Raw genomic sequence first — 16101 nt, 5'->3', positions numbered from 1 at the left:
ATAGTACTGGTGTCACATCGTAACATTAAGTGAGGCTTCGTCCTGCAACGGAGAGAATAACAGGTAGTGAGCAGAAGGGTCTTTCAGAGTCAGCGATCGTTACGGCTGTCTCATGCCCTTCCGGCCCCTCCATCCTCCAGCCGATTTGTTGCTCGGGGCTGTCCAACCACCTGAGTGCGTCTTTTGAGGACTCAATGTGGTAGTGGCTGGAGCGACCACCCTGAGCTTGGCAGGGTAGATCATCATGTATTGCAGCCCCTAACCCTCATCCTCCTCTTTTTCTCCCATGAGGAGTTACCCCCCCCGCTCAGGTGTCTATCTCCTCCTCCTCCAATGCAATAAATCGGGACCCTTCACCAGGTGTTCCCCTCATCCCGTGTGTGGCAATGGGGTACTGCAGGATGAAGGCCTGTGGGCAAACTGCTTCAGCCGCCACAACTCTTGTCACTTCCCTCTTCCTCCGCCCGCCAGCAGTGAGTGCGCCATCTTGGATTTTGGCCGGTGCCGCGTCTTCATCTGTCCCCTGCTTCTTGGAGCACGTCACAGCACGAAGATCCCCAGAAAAAAAAAAACTGCCCCCCGAGGTGTGTATATATGTTAGTAATTAAAGTGTATTCAGTGCACTCCCCCCCCCCCCCCCCCCCCGATGGTATTGTCCATCTCTTAAATTAAGTGATGACACATCTCTAAGAGGGGCCATTTATTTATGGTCTGTAGGGGTCGGGCATCTGAAACCCTCAACGACCTGATAAGGAGCATATGCATTTTGGGCCGGGAAGACGGCTGAAGAAAACACAGCAGTGAGCCCCCATCTATCTGCGGAGCATTGGGGGATGCAGTGGGTGGACCCCAAAGCTTGTCACTTTCTAGCGCCCTAGTTACTGGTTCCAGCGGTGAGTAGTTAAACTGCGCTGCCACATTCGGATTTTACTCCACAAACCTGGCGTCCTCACCGAATCCTACAGAGATGAGTCAGTGAAAGTGTTCCATATGCCTGGTGTCTATCCCTAAAAGGAACATCTTGACATCTCACCCCTAAGTACAGAAGTACCTGAGGCGATCGGTTACCAGCGCCTGCAGCGGTGCGGAATAATGAGTCTGGATGGAAGCGCAGTTCTGCACCGGGTCATTTGGTAAATTACGTCTCATCAATGCTGCAGTTGACAGTCGTTGGCTCGTCTCCTCGTTACTCTGCGGCCGGAATAGGAAAAGCATCCTCATCTTTTTTTTCTTCTTTGCATTCTGAGACAGACCTGCTTTTTGCTCCCCATCAATGCCACAATTAATGTACCGGGCATTCTGGCAGGGGCCGGCTGAGCCCCTCGTGCCATGTGCCGCCACCTCTTGCCCTACACCGTGCAGATTGTGGTGCAAGGCACAAGGGATTCGGCACTAATATATGCAGCATACACCACTCCGGGCAATATGAGGTGGCAGAGGGCACAAATGGAGCCGTTCCCGGCCTAGTGGGACAGTGAATTTAACCCCTTAATGTCCTGAACGTGTTGGTTCTAAGACTCTTTTTTTCACACATGAGCCCAAATTCATCCAGACCTGTGTGTTGCACGCCCACCTTGACCAAGATTGCGTCAGAGCAAGATGCACCAAATCCATTAAGAAGCATTTGTCCTCTTTAGAATTTGGTGCATTCTCCTGTCGCCGTTCACCACCGCAATAAATCCAGTCGAGACAGGGGCTGGCGTACTCTGATGGACTAAATTATAATGATTTTGTCACAACAAGATCTGCCCACTTTTCCCATAAAGTTGGCGGAATTGGCCAGGACTGGCGTAAAAATGCCGCTGAAGTTTTGCTCAACTTTTGAGTTGCATAAAAATTTGGAAAGATTTCAATAATTTTTGCTCCAGAATTCTGTCTCAGACTGTTTGATGAACGGAAGCTATGGAATTTATATGGCCTTAACTTTTTAGATCTTGGGCCACCAAGACAATTTTTCCTCTTTTCTTTCCTGTCAGGTTTTTTAAATATTTTTATATATATATATATATATATATATATATGTATATATATATATATGTATATATATATATATATATATATATATATATATATATATATACATACATACAGTCATATGAAAAAGTTTGGGCACCCCTATTAATCTTAAGCTTAATGTTTTATAAAAATTGGTGTTTTTGCAACAGCTATTTCAGTTTGATATATGTAATAACTGTTGGATACAGTAATGTTTCTGCCTTGAAATGAGGTTTATTGTACTAACAGAAAATGTGCAATCTGCATTCAAACAAAATTTGACAGGTGCATAAGTATGGGCACCTCACCAGAAAAGTGACATTAATATTTAGTAGATCCTCCTTTTGCAAAAATAACAGCCTCTAGTCGCTTCCTGTAGCTTTTAATGAGTTCCTGGATCCTGGATGAAGGTATTTTTGACCATTCCTCTTTACAAAACAATTCCAGTTCAGTTAAGTTTGATGGTCGCCGAGCATGGACAGCCCTCTTCAAATGATCCCACAGATGTTCAATGATATTCAGGTCTGGGGACTGGGATGGCCATTCCAGAACATTGTAATTGTTCCTCTGCATGAATGCCTGAGTAGATTTGGAGCGGTGTTTTGGATCATTGTCTTGCTGAAAGATCCATCCACTGTGTAACTTCAACTTTATCACTGATTCTTGAACACTATTGCCAAGAATCTGCTGATACTGAGTGGAATCCATGCGTCCCTCAACTTTAACAAGATTCCCAGTGCCGGCATTGACCACACAGCCCCAAAGCATGATGCAACCTCCACCAAATTTTACTGTGGGTAGCAAGTGTTTTTCTTGGAATGCTGTGTTTTTTTTGCCACCATGCATAACGCCTTTTTGTATGACCAAACAACTCAATCTTGGTTTCATCAGTCCACAGGACCTTCTTCCAAAAAGAAATAGGCTTCTTCAAATGTGCTTTTGCATACCTCAGCCGACTCTATTTGTGCGTACTTGCAGAAACGGCTTCTTTCGAATCACTCTCCCATACAGCTTCTCCTTGTGCAAAGTGCGTTGTATAGTTGACCGATGCACAGTGACACCATCTGCAGCAAGTTGATGCTGCAGCTCTCTGGAGGTGGTCTGAGGATTGTCCTTGACTGATCTCACCATTCTTCTTCTCTGCCTTTCTGATGTTTTTCTTGTCCTGACACTTCTGGCCTTAACAAGAACTGTCCCTATGTTCTTCCATTTCCTTACTATGTTCCTCACAGTGGAAACTGACAGGTTAAATCTCTGAGACAGCTTTTTGTATCCTTCCCCTGAACAACTATGTTGAATAATCTTTGTTTTCAGATCATTTGACAGTTGTTTTGAGGAGCCCATGATGCCACTCTTCAGAGGAGATTCAAACAGGAGAACAACTTGCAAGTGGCCACTTTAAGTAGCTTTTCTCATGATTGCATACACCTGGCTATGAAGTTCAAAGCTCAATGAGGTTACAAAACCAAAAAAAGTGCTTTAGTAAGTCAGTAAAAAGTAGGTAGGAGTATTTAAAACAAGAAAATGATAAGGGTGCCCATACTTATGCACCGGTCAAATTTTGTTTGAATGCAGATTGCACATTTTCTGTTAGCACAATAAACCTCATTTCAAGGCAGAAACATTACTGTGTCCAACAGTTATTACATATATCAAACTGAAATAGCTGTTGCAAAAACACCAATTTTTATAAAACATTAAGCTTAAGATTAATAGGGGTGCCCAAACTTTTTCATATGACTGTATGTATATATATATATATATATATATATATATATATATATATATATATATATATATATATATATATATATTTTTTAAAAGTGCACAAAAAGTAAAATAGAGAAGAAAAAAAAGTCATTATAGTTCTCATAGAAATGTATTTACAAATTCACACAAAAATATAGTGTTAGAATAGTAGTATATGTATAGTCTTGGGTAAATGTAGCATGTGTGTGTGTGTATGTATGTGTGTGTATATATATATATATATATATATATATATATATATATATATATATATATTACTTATACATGAGTTATTTGTTTATTTTACATACGGTAATTTTCTTCCATGAGGTCATAAAACATCTCTAGGGACATTCACTCTTCAAAAGGACTATAATCTGACCACTGGCACCCGTCCACTCTTGCTGGATTGGAGGAGCCTTAAAGGGAATGTGTCATCAGAAAAATTACCTATTTAAATTAGGTTTTTGTGTTTACTTGCATTTTTTAAAAAAATTGGGACTTTTTTTTTCATACCAAATATTTTTATTAAAATACAAAATCCGTAATCTTTCCATTTTTACTCTGACCACCGGGGTTACTTTAGACTCAGACTTCCTGTCCTTTCAGGAAGGGTTTTCAACAGTTTCCTTATCATCAGAGACAAGATTATAATACATAGTAACATAGTTTTTAAGGTTGAAGGAAGACTAAGTCCATCTAGTCCACCCCATAGCCTAACATGTTGATCCAGAGGAAGGCAAAAAAATCCCATGTGGCAAACACTAAGGTTCACATTGGGGAAAAAAATTCCTTCCCGACTCCATACGACAATCAGACTAGTTCCCTGGATCAACGCCCTATCAAGGAATCTAGTATATATAACCTGTAATATTATACTTTTCAAGAAAGGCATCCATGCCCTTCTTAAATGTTAGTAGTGAATCACTCATTACAACATCATGCGGCAGAGAGTTCCATAGTCTCACTGCTCTTACAGTAAAGAATCCGCGTCTGTGATTATGATTAAACCTTCTTTCCTCCAGACGTAGAAGATGCCCCCTTGTCCTCGTCTCAGGCCTCAGAGTAAAAAGATCAGTAGAAAGGTCTTTGTACTATCCTCTCATATACTTGTACATAGTAATAAGATCACCCCTAAGCCTTCGTTTTTCCACAGTAAATAACCCCAAGTGTAATAACCTGTCTTGGTATTGCAGACCCCCAGTCCTCTAATAACCTTAGTCGCTCTTCTCTGCACCCGCTGTAGTTCAGCTATGTCTTTCTTATACACCGGAGACCAGAACTGTACACAGTATTCTAAGTGTGGTCGCACTAATGACTTGTATAGAGGTAAAATTATCTTCTCCTCATGAGCATCTATGCCTCTTTTAATGCATCCCATTATTTTATTTGCCTTTGCAGCAGCTGCCTGACACTGGCCACTAAACGTGAGCTTGTCGTCCACCAATACACCCAGGTCTTTTTCAGTGACAGTTTTGCCCAGTGTTTAACAATTAAGCATATAATTATGCAATGCCCGGTAACACCTGTATACACAGCTAACCCAGGATCCACCATTCACAATAGGTGATGTCACAGCTCACCTCCTCCCCCTCCTGTACAATAACGGATAACACCTCTATTTGCAGTAGATAACACAGGATACACCATTCACAATAGGTGATGTCACAGCTCACCTCCTCCTCCTATACAATGACTGATAACACCTCTATATACAGTAGATGACACAGAATCCACCATTCACAATAGGTGATGTCACAGCTCACCTCCTCCTCCTATACAATGACTGATAACACCTCTATATACAGTAGATGACACAGAATCCACCATTCACAATAGATGATATCACAGCTCACCTCCTCCTCCTTTCACAATGAGTTTTGCACACGCTCATTAGAATCTTCAACACAAATAATGGGGTCAACAAAAAAGTTTTTGAGTTAGCAAAAAATATATCTTTTTCATATTGCAAGTTTTTGTTATATTTTTGCCTACCCCGTCGTCCCCTTTCCTTGCATTGACCTCGCTGTGAAATATATTGGTGTTGGGCGCGGTCTCTACATTGAAATTCAGTCATCCACAAGTCGCCAAAATAGCTATTGTGACTCTGTCGCCTGCATCTTTGTCTCTTCAAAGGAACATTTTGAGGTTGCGACGATACCACAATTTTGATGCAAATTATGGACGACCCAATATTACCGTGGAGCCCTAATCTGCGGAGCCAGGTGCTGTACACTCCACTGGCCTGCAGGGGGCAGTGTTTAATATATAATTTTTATTTCTTCTGTCCATTTTAATGGCCAGGATTATCCGCAACCGCTGGGACACTTTATGACAACTCATTGATCTTTTTTTTTACATAATGCTTCCGCCATTATTACCGCGGTTGTAAGTGGTTACAGGTGAAGCGTATAACATGTATGTGATTGTCAAAAGCCTATAATTTCCGCATGAGATCACAAGCCAGAGCAGGGAAACGGGGAGAGGAAAAAAAAATCACTATTCATGAAATCCAATGCCGTAATGATCTAATCACTCGACATTTTACTGGAGAGAAAAAAAACAAAAAAAAAACTGGGCCAGTATGATTAATGAGCCCGATGCCGCGGAGCAGCCTCTGAGGCATAAGAATGACACGGATCCTGCCGTTAATTAGTATTATGCATCTTTTCCAGGTACGGGCTGCGCGAGTTTGTAGTCATTTCTCCAGCTGCTAATGATGCCGTTATCAGTGAATCCAAGTGCAATCTGCTCCTCAGCTCCTTGTCTATCGCTCTCGGAAATACCGGCTGGTAAGTACTAATACAAGCCACATTAATAAGCCGCCATTCACACATTGACTTTTCTTAGTCGTACGTGACTGGTCGGCGGCTTTGAGTTATATAGGTCTGCATAAGATCCATTCTCATACTATAAGGATGCAAGCTTAGGAGTTACGTGCAAAACATGATCCTCAACTGAAAAAAAACAAGGGGGAAAGCTAAAGCGGAGCTCCAGACTCCCACATTGCGACTTTTTAAGAAGCACCCCAAACTGCTAAAACGTGTGGGGGCTCCTCATATAGCTCCACAGAGATGTTTTTTAATGCGTCTGTATGTGCAGAAGAGGGGAGCTTCCTATGGAGAAGGCAGAGATGATTTCAGACCGCTCCTGCTGTTCCCTTATGGGACCTACCAGGAAAACATGTCGCCTTCACTGGCTCCATTTCTCCGCTATGAAAGTTAAGGGTCCCAGACTTTGTGGAGACACGCCGCCTTCTTGGAATTTCTTCCCAGCCACTTTTTAACCGGCTTTCGCTCCTCCACCTTGAAAGTTACGGGTCTTCCATCTTTCCTGATCACTGTATACATGCCCCTAAGTCAAGTGGCTGCGCCACTTTTCTTGTTCATGTGATTGCTGGGATGTCGCAGACACAGATCAGGGAACATCAGTAATACAAAAATTATTGCAATATTAAAAATGTTTTTTTTTTATGTTGTTATGACTAACTAAACGGGTACTATGTATGTATATAAAAAATACCACCAGCACAAACTCGACCTATAGTCTCTCCATGATGACCAAAAGTGATACATAGCTCCAAATCCCCTTCATAGACTATGAGTTAAATTCTAAAATTCACTCTACCTGCAGCCACCAGTAGAGGGAGCATTGAGCTCCATATGAAAACAGTATGCAGTGAGCTCCCTCTAGTGGTGGCTGCAGGCAGCCAGAATATTATCACTTAACGCATTGTTCACATGTCCTTTTGTAACGGATCCAGTAGAAAAAAAAAATAGTAATAAACTGTTATGGGAAATCTAAGGTAAAACCCATGTCAGGAAGAGCACTGGGGGCATGTCAGACTGCTGCTTCCACACCCACAGTACACTCCTAGCCTTATTTGCATACAGATTTCTTATGACTGACACATTACACCTTTTTTGTCGAGATTCAATTTTAATTGGGGGGACAAGCGCCTGTACATCCATCACCTCTCCATATGCAAAAACCTGCTAATATGATATAATGATAAAAGTAGAGATCCCCTTTAAAATACAACCGAAGAAAGGCTGTAGTTTGTGATAACTACAACCCCCAGTATTGCTTCCCAGGACTACAGTCCAAGCGTACATCACCGCTATAGGGCTCCCCGTTCCTCGTTGTCGGGGGGCGAGTGCCTGATCTTTATGTATAGCATTTAGCTTCCCGCAGGTTCCACCTGCCCGGATGGGCGTCCGCTTGCTGGTACGACATAAGCGCAGCGGAGCCTGATAGTGATTTGTGGATGAACTAAATACCGTACCGCAGGTCCCGGGGACTATAAATAACCCGGATACATTATTCTTTGAAAACCCCCGGGAGCTGTGCGGATGGCTGTCGCCCGGGGGCTGCTCCGTGTCCCAGTTAAATATGCACATATATTATGGTGTGAAAAGTTCCAGTATAGCGATGTCACTGGCAATTGTCACACAATGCATCACTTTACTTCCCTTAGTTTCTGCAGCTCCCAAATTTACCGCAGCCTCACACCACATTTATTAACCCTCCGAACGATTTGTGAATTTTAATTCTGAAGGGAACATAAGTGGTTAACATGTTTTATTTTCTTTTTTAATAGTTTCTAATTCAGAGCTTTAACCCCTTCCCAAATTTTTTTGTACATGTTCGCAATATGTGGGGTGAGGGTGTGAAAAACAGGGGCTCAGGAGATGAGCACACTCCATTCATGGCTGGTGTTGGCTGCAGCATACAGCAGAAGGAACATAAGTGGTTAACCTGTTTTCTTTTTAATAGTTTCCAATTTAAAGCTTTAACCCCTTCCCAAAATTTACAGTAAATGTTCCAAGATGTGGGGTGAGGGTATAAAAAACAGGGTCTCAGGAGATGAGCACACTCCATTCATGGCTGGTGTTGGCTGCGGCATACAGCCTGCAGAAGGAACATAAGTGGTTAACCTGTTTTCTTTTTAATAGTTTCCAATTCAAAGCTTTAACCCCTTCCCAAAATGTGCTGTACATATTTGCAAAATGTGGGGTGAGGGTGTAAAGAATGGGGTGCTCAGGAGGCAGTTGTTGGCGGCAGTATACAGCAGCTCCTATCGCTGCCGCTTAATTCTCTGACAGCTAGATTTGAGGAAATGTTTATCAGAAAGGGTTCTTATTGTTTAATTTGGGGTTTTAATGTTTAAATAGGATTTTTTAACAGTTTTTTTTTCTTTTACTGGATCACAATCTTAATTAAAAATAAGAAATCTTGCAATTTTTCACACCGGCCAAAAAAATATTTTAGACTTCTAACTTCCTGCAATTTCAGGAAATGCACATGTATATTAGCAGCAATGTCAGCTCCCGACCCTATATTTTGCACCGAAACATCTGAGCATGTGCAAAAGTCGTTGCGAAGGGAGGGAGAGCTGGTGAGCTGTGACATCATCTATTGTGATTGGTGGATCCGGTGTATGGAGGTGCTACCTGTCATTGTAGTCCTGCCTCTAATGATAAGGAAACTGCTTAAAACTCTACCTGAAAGTAAGAGTCTAAAATTGCCCCAGTGGCCACTGTGAAAACTGCAAGATTATTAATTTTATTTTTTTTAAGTAAAGGTAAAAAAAAAAAAAAGGAAACTACATTTAAACAGTAGGTCATTCTCTTATGACACATTCCCTTCAAGGCTCCCGTTGCTGACATGCACTCAGTATGGAAGAAAACATTACAACTGTTCATCCTGAGCCTGCTGGTTCATGATTAGACTCCCAGAAACGTAGGTAGAGAAATAGGACAAAAGTAACTGTGGGAGGTGAGAAAACCTACAAACTTTGTGACAAACCCCTGCGGGAACTAATGGTTGTCAGCCGGAGGTTTCTCCTTGCACTGAAGAGACTTTCATAGCTTAAACACAAATGATCGGGATAAGGAGAGATTCGGGTTATTTTGAAGACTTTTATTTCCAGATAATTTGTATATTTTTAGGGTAAATTGCTCTTTAATCTCTAAAATATTATCCTTTCACAAAGCGGAATGATTATCTCCTGTGGAAAGTGATGTAAAGTGTTCGGGCTGCGGTGAAGTCTCGCCGCCGCTGTCATGCTCTATTCTTTAAAGACCGGGGGTTTTAGGAGCCAGCAGAGCATGGGAATCTGCCTGACAATGAAATTACAGCGTGCCGATCGCTCCTGCTCAGCTTCAAATGAGGCAACATTTCCACTTAAACTTTACATTACAATGTTCAAAACTCTGGAGATTTACATTTTACCCCCTAAAAAGTGACGACGAATCTGCTAAAACGTCTCATAATTAATAATTAAAGGGATTTTCATTCAATAGGATGTGATGATTTAATTTTCGGTTTGCTGTCACTTCGTAATTGGTGGGATTCCTATTACCGAAACTGTTGCTGATGTTCAGACTGAAGGGGACCCAGTGCTATATACAGGGGTTTGACAACCCCTTTAACTATGCCATATTAGGGTAAGGGTAAAAGAAGATCTTAAAGGGGAGCACCTTTTCCCCACCATCTCGTTTTTTAACTGAGCATGAGACCCACATAGAAACTGAGAGACAGATTCTGCTTCAGCTTCCCTCCCTCCTTTACTCACAGCATAAGTCTCATAGAAACTGAGGAAGAGATTCTGCTGCATCTTCCCTCATTTCCTTCTCACAGCATAAGCCTCATAGAACTTTAGGAAGAGTTTCGGCTGCATCTTCCCTCCTTTCCTTCTCACAGCATAAGTCTCATAGAACTTTAGGAAGAGATTCGGCTGCATCTTCCCTCCTTTCCTTCTCACAGCATAAGTCTCATAGAACTTGAGGAAGACATTCTGCTGCAGCTTCTCTCCCTCTTTTACTCACAGGATGAGTCTCACAGAAATTGAGGCAGAGATCCTGCTTCCAGGGCTGTGGATTCGGTGTCCATTTTGGTGTAGTCAAGAGTCGGTATAAAATGGACCGACTCCAACTCTTAAAATATATAATAAATTGGGTACAGTAGTTCAGTGCACTTTGTGGGGAATATTTTTTTATAAGAATTTGGGAAAGTTATGAAATGTCCTATAAATGTCTGTCCTATTCCTGATCTAAGGGTCTAGACTTTTAGCTGAGATGAATCTGTGCTACAGTAAATTTATCACTTAAACATGAGCCGTGTATGAGGGAGTCGGTGTCATGGAAATCGAGGAGTCGGAGGTTTGGCTTACTGACTCCACAGCCCTGGTGCTGCAACTTCCCTACTTCTCTTGCAGCACGAGTCTCACAGAAATTGAGGGAGAGATTTTCCTGCAGCTTCCCTCCACTGGCAACATGAGTCTCACAGAAACTGAGGAAAAGATTCTGCTGCAGCTTCCCTCCCTCTTGTCACAGCATGAGTCTCATAGAAACTGATAAAGAGATTCTGCTGCAGCTTCCCTCCCTCTTGTCACAGCATGAGTCTCATAGAAACTAAGGAAGAGATTCTGCTGCAGCTTCCCGCCCTCTTGTCACAGCATGAGTCTCATAGAAACTGAGGAAGAGATTTTGCTGCAGCTTCCCTCCCTCTTCTCACAGCATGAGTCTCATAGAAACTAAGGAAGAGATTCTGCTGCAGCTTTCCTTTCCTCTCCTTCTCACAGCATAAGTCTCATAGAACCTAAGGAAGACATTCTTCTGCAGCTTCCCTCCTTCTTCCTCTCGATTTAGGAGTCTCACAGAAACTGAGGGAGAGATCCTGCTGCAGTTTCCCCTCTTCCCTTGTGTCTCACAACACGACCCTCACACAGAAGGAAGAGATTCTGCTACAGCTTCCCTCCCTCCTCTTCTCACAGCTTGAGTCTCATAGAAACTGAGGAACCTTCAGCTTTTCCTTCTCTCTCTCTCACAGTATAAGTCTCATAAAAACTGAGGAAGAGATTCTGCTGCAGCTTCCCTCCCTCTTGTCACAGCATGAGTCTCATAGAAACTGAGGAAGAGATTCTGCTGCAGCTTCCCTCCCTCTTGTCACAGCATGAGTCTCATAGAAACTGAGGAAGAGATTCTGCTGCAGCTTCCCTCCCTCTTGTCACAGCATGAGTCTCATGGAAACTGAGGAAGAGATTCTGCTTCAGTTTTTCCTTCTTTCCCTCTCACAGTATAAGTCTCATAGAAACTGAGGAAGACATTCTGCTGCAGCTTCCCTCCCTCTTCCTATCGAGGCATGAGTCTCATGGAAACTGAAGGAAAGATCCTGCTGCAGGTTCTCCCCCTTTCTGTCTCACAACACGAATCTTACACAGAAGGAAGAGATTCTGCTGTAGCCTCTCCCTGCTTTCCCTCTCACAGCATGAGTCTCATAGAAACAGAGGAAGAGATTTTACTGATGCTTCCTCTCCTCACCTTCCCACTTCATGAGTCTCATAGAAACAGAGGAAAAGATTATGGTGCAGCTTCCCTCCCACTTCTTCTCACAGCAAGAGTCTCAAAGAAACAGAGGGAGAGATCCTGCTGCAGCTTTCCTCCTCTCCCTCTCACAGCATAAGTCTCATAGAACTGAGGAAGATATTCTGCTGCAGCTTCTCTTTTCTCCCTCTCACAGCATGAGTTTCACACAGAAGGAAGAGATTCTGCTGCAAATGTAACTACTCAAAAATTAGTATTTTCTTGCGGCATTTTGCTTTTTCATGTGAATTGCTCTTTCCTTTGCTAACCGCTCTTTCCTTATGCTGCGGTTGTTTGGCAGTGAGATTTCTAGACACCTGAATATTACCTCTTTCTTGCAAGCTAAGGAGCTGCCCTTTCTCCCAGGTACCACATTGCCCTACTATAATATTTGCAGAATAAGCTTCTAGTTATTTTTTCCTTGCCCGCTGGGCTCTTCTGCTGCTATATTCTGCTTCATTCCCAACACATGTGAGATCGTAGTACCTGGTGCTTCCACCTCGTATTGAGAAATCAAGAAAACTGCCGAGGGGACCTGGGGGACATGGCTGATAGAAGTGACAGTAGTGGGCTGTCATTGCAATACTGTGATGAGAGGTAGCTGCAAGCGACCCACCTACTGAAAATAGCAGCACGGCCCCGGGGGGGAGTTACCCGTATTTATTATATCCTGCAAAACTTCCTGGTGGAGAATGCAGAATAATTAGAGCGATGTTGTTTTTTTTACAGCCAGGTCCCACTCTTTGTGCAAATTCATCAGAAATGGAGGAAACTTTACGTGGGTGAGTGCCAAGGACCGAGCGTACGCACCGACTTTGAGATGGTGCATCTGCGGAAAGTGCCGAATCAGTACACCCATCTATCAGGACTTCTGGACATCTTCAAATCCAAAATTGTATGTATGTAAGGGGGTGATCCCTCTCATATGAAATAAAAGGAATAAAGCGTCACCTTGTACTCTGAACCTTTGCACATTATTTCACTTACTAGAGCAGCAGTTTGTGCTCCAGAGCTGCTCTTCACACAGCAAATAAGGACCAGAAGGTGCAGCTATTATCGGCCATTTGGTCACCCGGTCACAGGCTTCATTGCAGTTTACACACACCTGTGCATGACCACTTGGATTAATACATAAGGGAAAGACACCCCCCTACTCTGAAAGAGGCATTTGTCCAGGGTCCTCTGCAGAACAGTTATAAAGAGCGTCCCTCGCTCCGGAGGACTCAACCTGTCCTGTATTTCACAGAATAGCCCATTAATTTGAATGGGTCATGTGTAATTCTTAATTTTCCCTGTGGTGGCGCTGCATGGAGATTGAACACTTTTTGTTAAGCTTCCCCCACAGATTGCAGCTGATTGCTGGGGGTCCCAGTAGGGAGACACTTTGGGATCTGCATTTTGTCAAGGGATTTTTCTAATAATTATGGAGTAGACAACTACTTTATAGATGTTTTCTGAGTAGACTACACATTGCTAGTTATGTGTTGGGGGATGACTTCTGGCACCATCACTGCTATCTTACAAAAGGGGATACTGCTGAGCCTTTTGAGACAATAGGTGACCCTCCGAGTAACAACCACGACTACAGAAAATAACACAGGATTGATATGTTAACTCATCGCCATTTTATTAAATTGTTATCACATGTTCTTCCTTCAAAGGGGACCCATGATCAGTTAAAAAGTGGCCAGATTTTGCTCTTATTTTATTCCCACTGTTCCTCTTAGTGATCCATTCTTTGTTTTTTTTGTAAATCCGCCATATGGTTCCCGAGATATGGGCAGTTTGATTTGGTGCTCATTTTACTGGTCTCTGCTGACAGAGTCCTCTGGGGCGTTGCACACAGACTCCTCTGGGGCGTGTCTTTAGGCTAATTTACATAATTACTCAGTGAGACACGCCCTCTTGGTAGAAACCAGGAAAATTTAGCGCTAAATAAAAAGGCCCATATATCTGGAACCGTATGGAGGATTTACAAAAAACAAAGAACGGAATACTCAGGGGAACAATGGGAATAAAATAAGAGTAAAACCCAGCCACTTTTGACCTGGGAACAGGTCCTTTTTTTAAGTTATGATTGACTTATATGTGATCAGTATATTAACTTCTTCAAAGGGAATTCCACGTCTGTCTCTTCTATTTGTAGGGATGTCCACTCACGGCATTGCCGCCCGTAAACATCGCCATCCGCTTCACATACGTGCTGCAGGACTGGCAGCAGTATTTCTGGCCCCAGCAGCCCCCAGGTAAGAACCTCCATCTAAGATGTATATGCCCTTGGCTTCTCCGCCTGTGAGAAGAGCAGAGGTCCCACTGCCACCGACCTATCTGCTATAAGATACTTAAATTCCAAAGTTTTTAGAAATCTACTTGTTTGAGCTCGTTAGTGAAGTAAGAATAGACTGGACCTTTACTCCCTCATTTTCTCTTACTACTCAATGTTCTTTTCTTCTTCTCTTTTTTCTTTGTCTGATCTGAGTAGACATTTTCCATATGCAAAGATGGAAAAAAAAAACAACAAAGAAACTGATTAGCAACATTAATAAACTCGATGGCTGTCAGGTTGTGTGAATTTTGTTAAGTGGGTTGTCAGGTTTCCGGCTGCCTATCTTAATTGTTAGTGGGTTTTTTTTGCGATAATTAGTTGTGTGTTTATAAACTGAATCTTTGTTATATTACTTTTAGAGGTAAGTGTCATTTTCCTCATTTACCAGCAGCCTGCAGCGCTTTCCCTGTCTGCACACACCTCTATAGTCAAGAAAAAAAGTTAATACTACATGTTTTGGATGAGGTATGCAGCTGCAGCAGTATCTCTTCTTCCTCAGTGTCTGTTGTAAGAAAGCTGGGGGAGGAGGGATATGCAACTGCAGCAGTATCTCTTCTTCAGTATCTCTTGTAAGAAAACTGAGCAGGAATGGGATGCAACTGCAACAGTATCTCTTGCTCTGTGTTTCTCTGGTGTAAGAAAGCTGGCGGTGGACGGGGATGCAGCTGCTCAGTATCTCTTCCTCAGTGTGTGTGTGTTGTAAGAAAGCTGGCGGTGGACGGGGATGCAGCTGCTCAGTATCTCTTCCTCAGTGTGTGTGTGTTGTAAGAAAGCTGGCGGTAGACGGGGATGCAGCTGCTCAGTATCTCTTCCTCAGTGTGTGTGTGTTGTAAGAAAGCTGGCGGTGGACGGGGATGCAGCTGCTCAGTATCTCTTCCTCAGTGTGTGTGTGTTGTAAGAAAGCTGGCGGTAGACGGGGATGCAGCTGCTCAGTATCTCTTCCTCAGTGTGTGTGTGTTGTAAGAAAGCTGGCGGTAGACGGGGATGCAGCTGCTCAGTATCTCTTCCTCAGTGTGTGTGTGTTGTAAGAAAGCTGGCAGTGGACGGGGATGCAGCTGCTCAGTATCTCTTCCTCAGTGTGTGTGTGTTGTAAGAAAGCTGGCCGTGGACGGGGATGCAGCTGCTCAGTATCTCTTCCTCAGTGTGTGTGTGTTGTAAGAAAGCTGGCCGTGGACGGGGATGCAGCTGCTCAGTATCTCTTCCTCAGTGTGTGTGTGTGTGTGTCGTAAGAAAGCTGGCGGTGGACGGGGATGCAGCTGCTCAGTATCTCTTCCTCAGTGTGTGTGTGTTGTAAGAAAGCTGGGGGAGGAAGGGGATGCAGCTGCGGCAGTATCTCTCCCTCGGTGTCTTTGTGGTGTAAGAAAGCTGGCGGTGGACGGGGATGCAGCTGCGGCAGTATCTCTCCCTCGGTGTCTTTGTGGTGTAAGAATGCAGAGGGAGGAGGGGGATGTAGCTGCAGCAGTATCTCTTTTTCAGTGTCTGCTGTAAGAAAGCTGGGAGAAAAGGGAGCTGCAGCCGTATCTCCCCTTAGTGTCAGAACAGTTTAAGAAAGCTGGGTAAGGAGGGGGAGGCAGCTGCATCTTTCCCTCAGTGTCTATATGCTGTAAGGAAGATTGACTTGGTGAAAGACCCTCTTCATTGCTTTGCGTCCCTGCAGTTTAACCT

At 43.3% G+C, this 16101-nt stretch overlaps 1 protein-coding gene across 5 annotated transcripts in view; it reads left to right on the top strand.

Moving 5' to 3' along the window:
• RAB3GAP1 (RAB3 GTPase activating protein catalytic subunit 1) overlaps positions 1-16101 on the top strand; it is a 152018-nt gene that overhangs the window by 50514 nt on the left and 85403 nt on the right. For all 5 annotated transcript variants that reach the window (XM_073647279.1, XM_073647280.1, XM_073647278.1 and 2 more), the window contains exons 6-8: positions 6420-6536; positions 12840-13005; positions 14257-14356. In XM_073647279.1, the coding sequence (XP_073503380.1) occupies positions 6420-6536; positions 12840-13005; positions 14257-14356 (383 nt within the window). The remainder of the gene's footprint in view (positions 1-6419; positions 6537-12839; positions 13006-14256; positions 14357-16101) is intronic.

Source organism: Phyllobates terribilis, unplaced genomic scaffold (assembly GCF_046119375.1).
Source record: "Phyllobates terribilis strain yellow unplaced genomic scaffold, ASM4611937v1 Scaffold_9__5_contigs__length_417890890, whole genome shotgun sequence".
NCBI classification, from domain to species: Eukaryota; Metazoa; Chordata; class Amphibia; order Anura; family Dendrobatidae; genus Phyllobates; species Phyllobates terribilis.
This window is presented reverse-complemented; position numbering and strand designations above follow the sequence as displayed.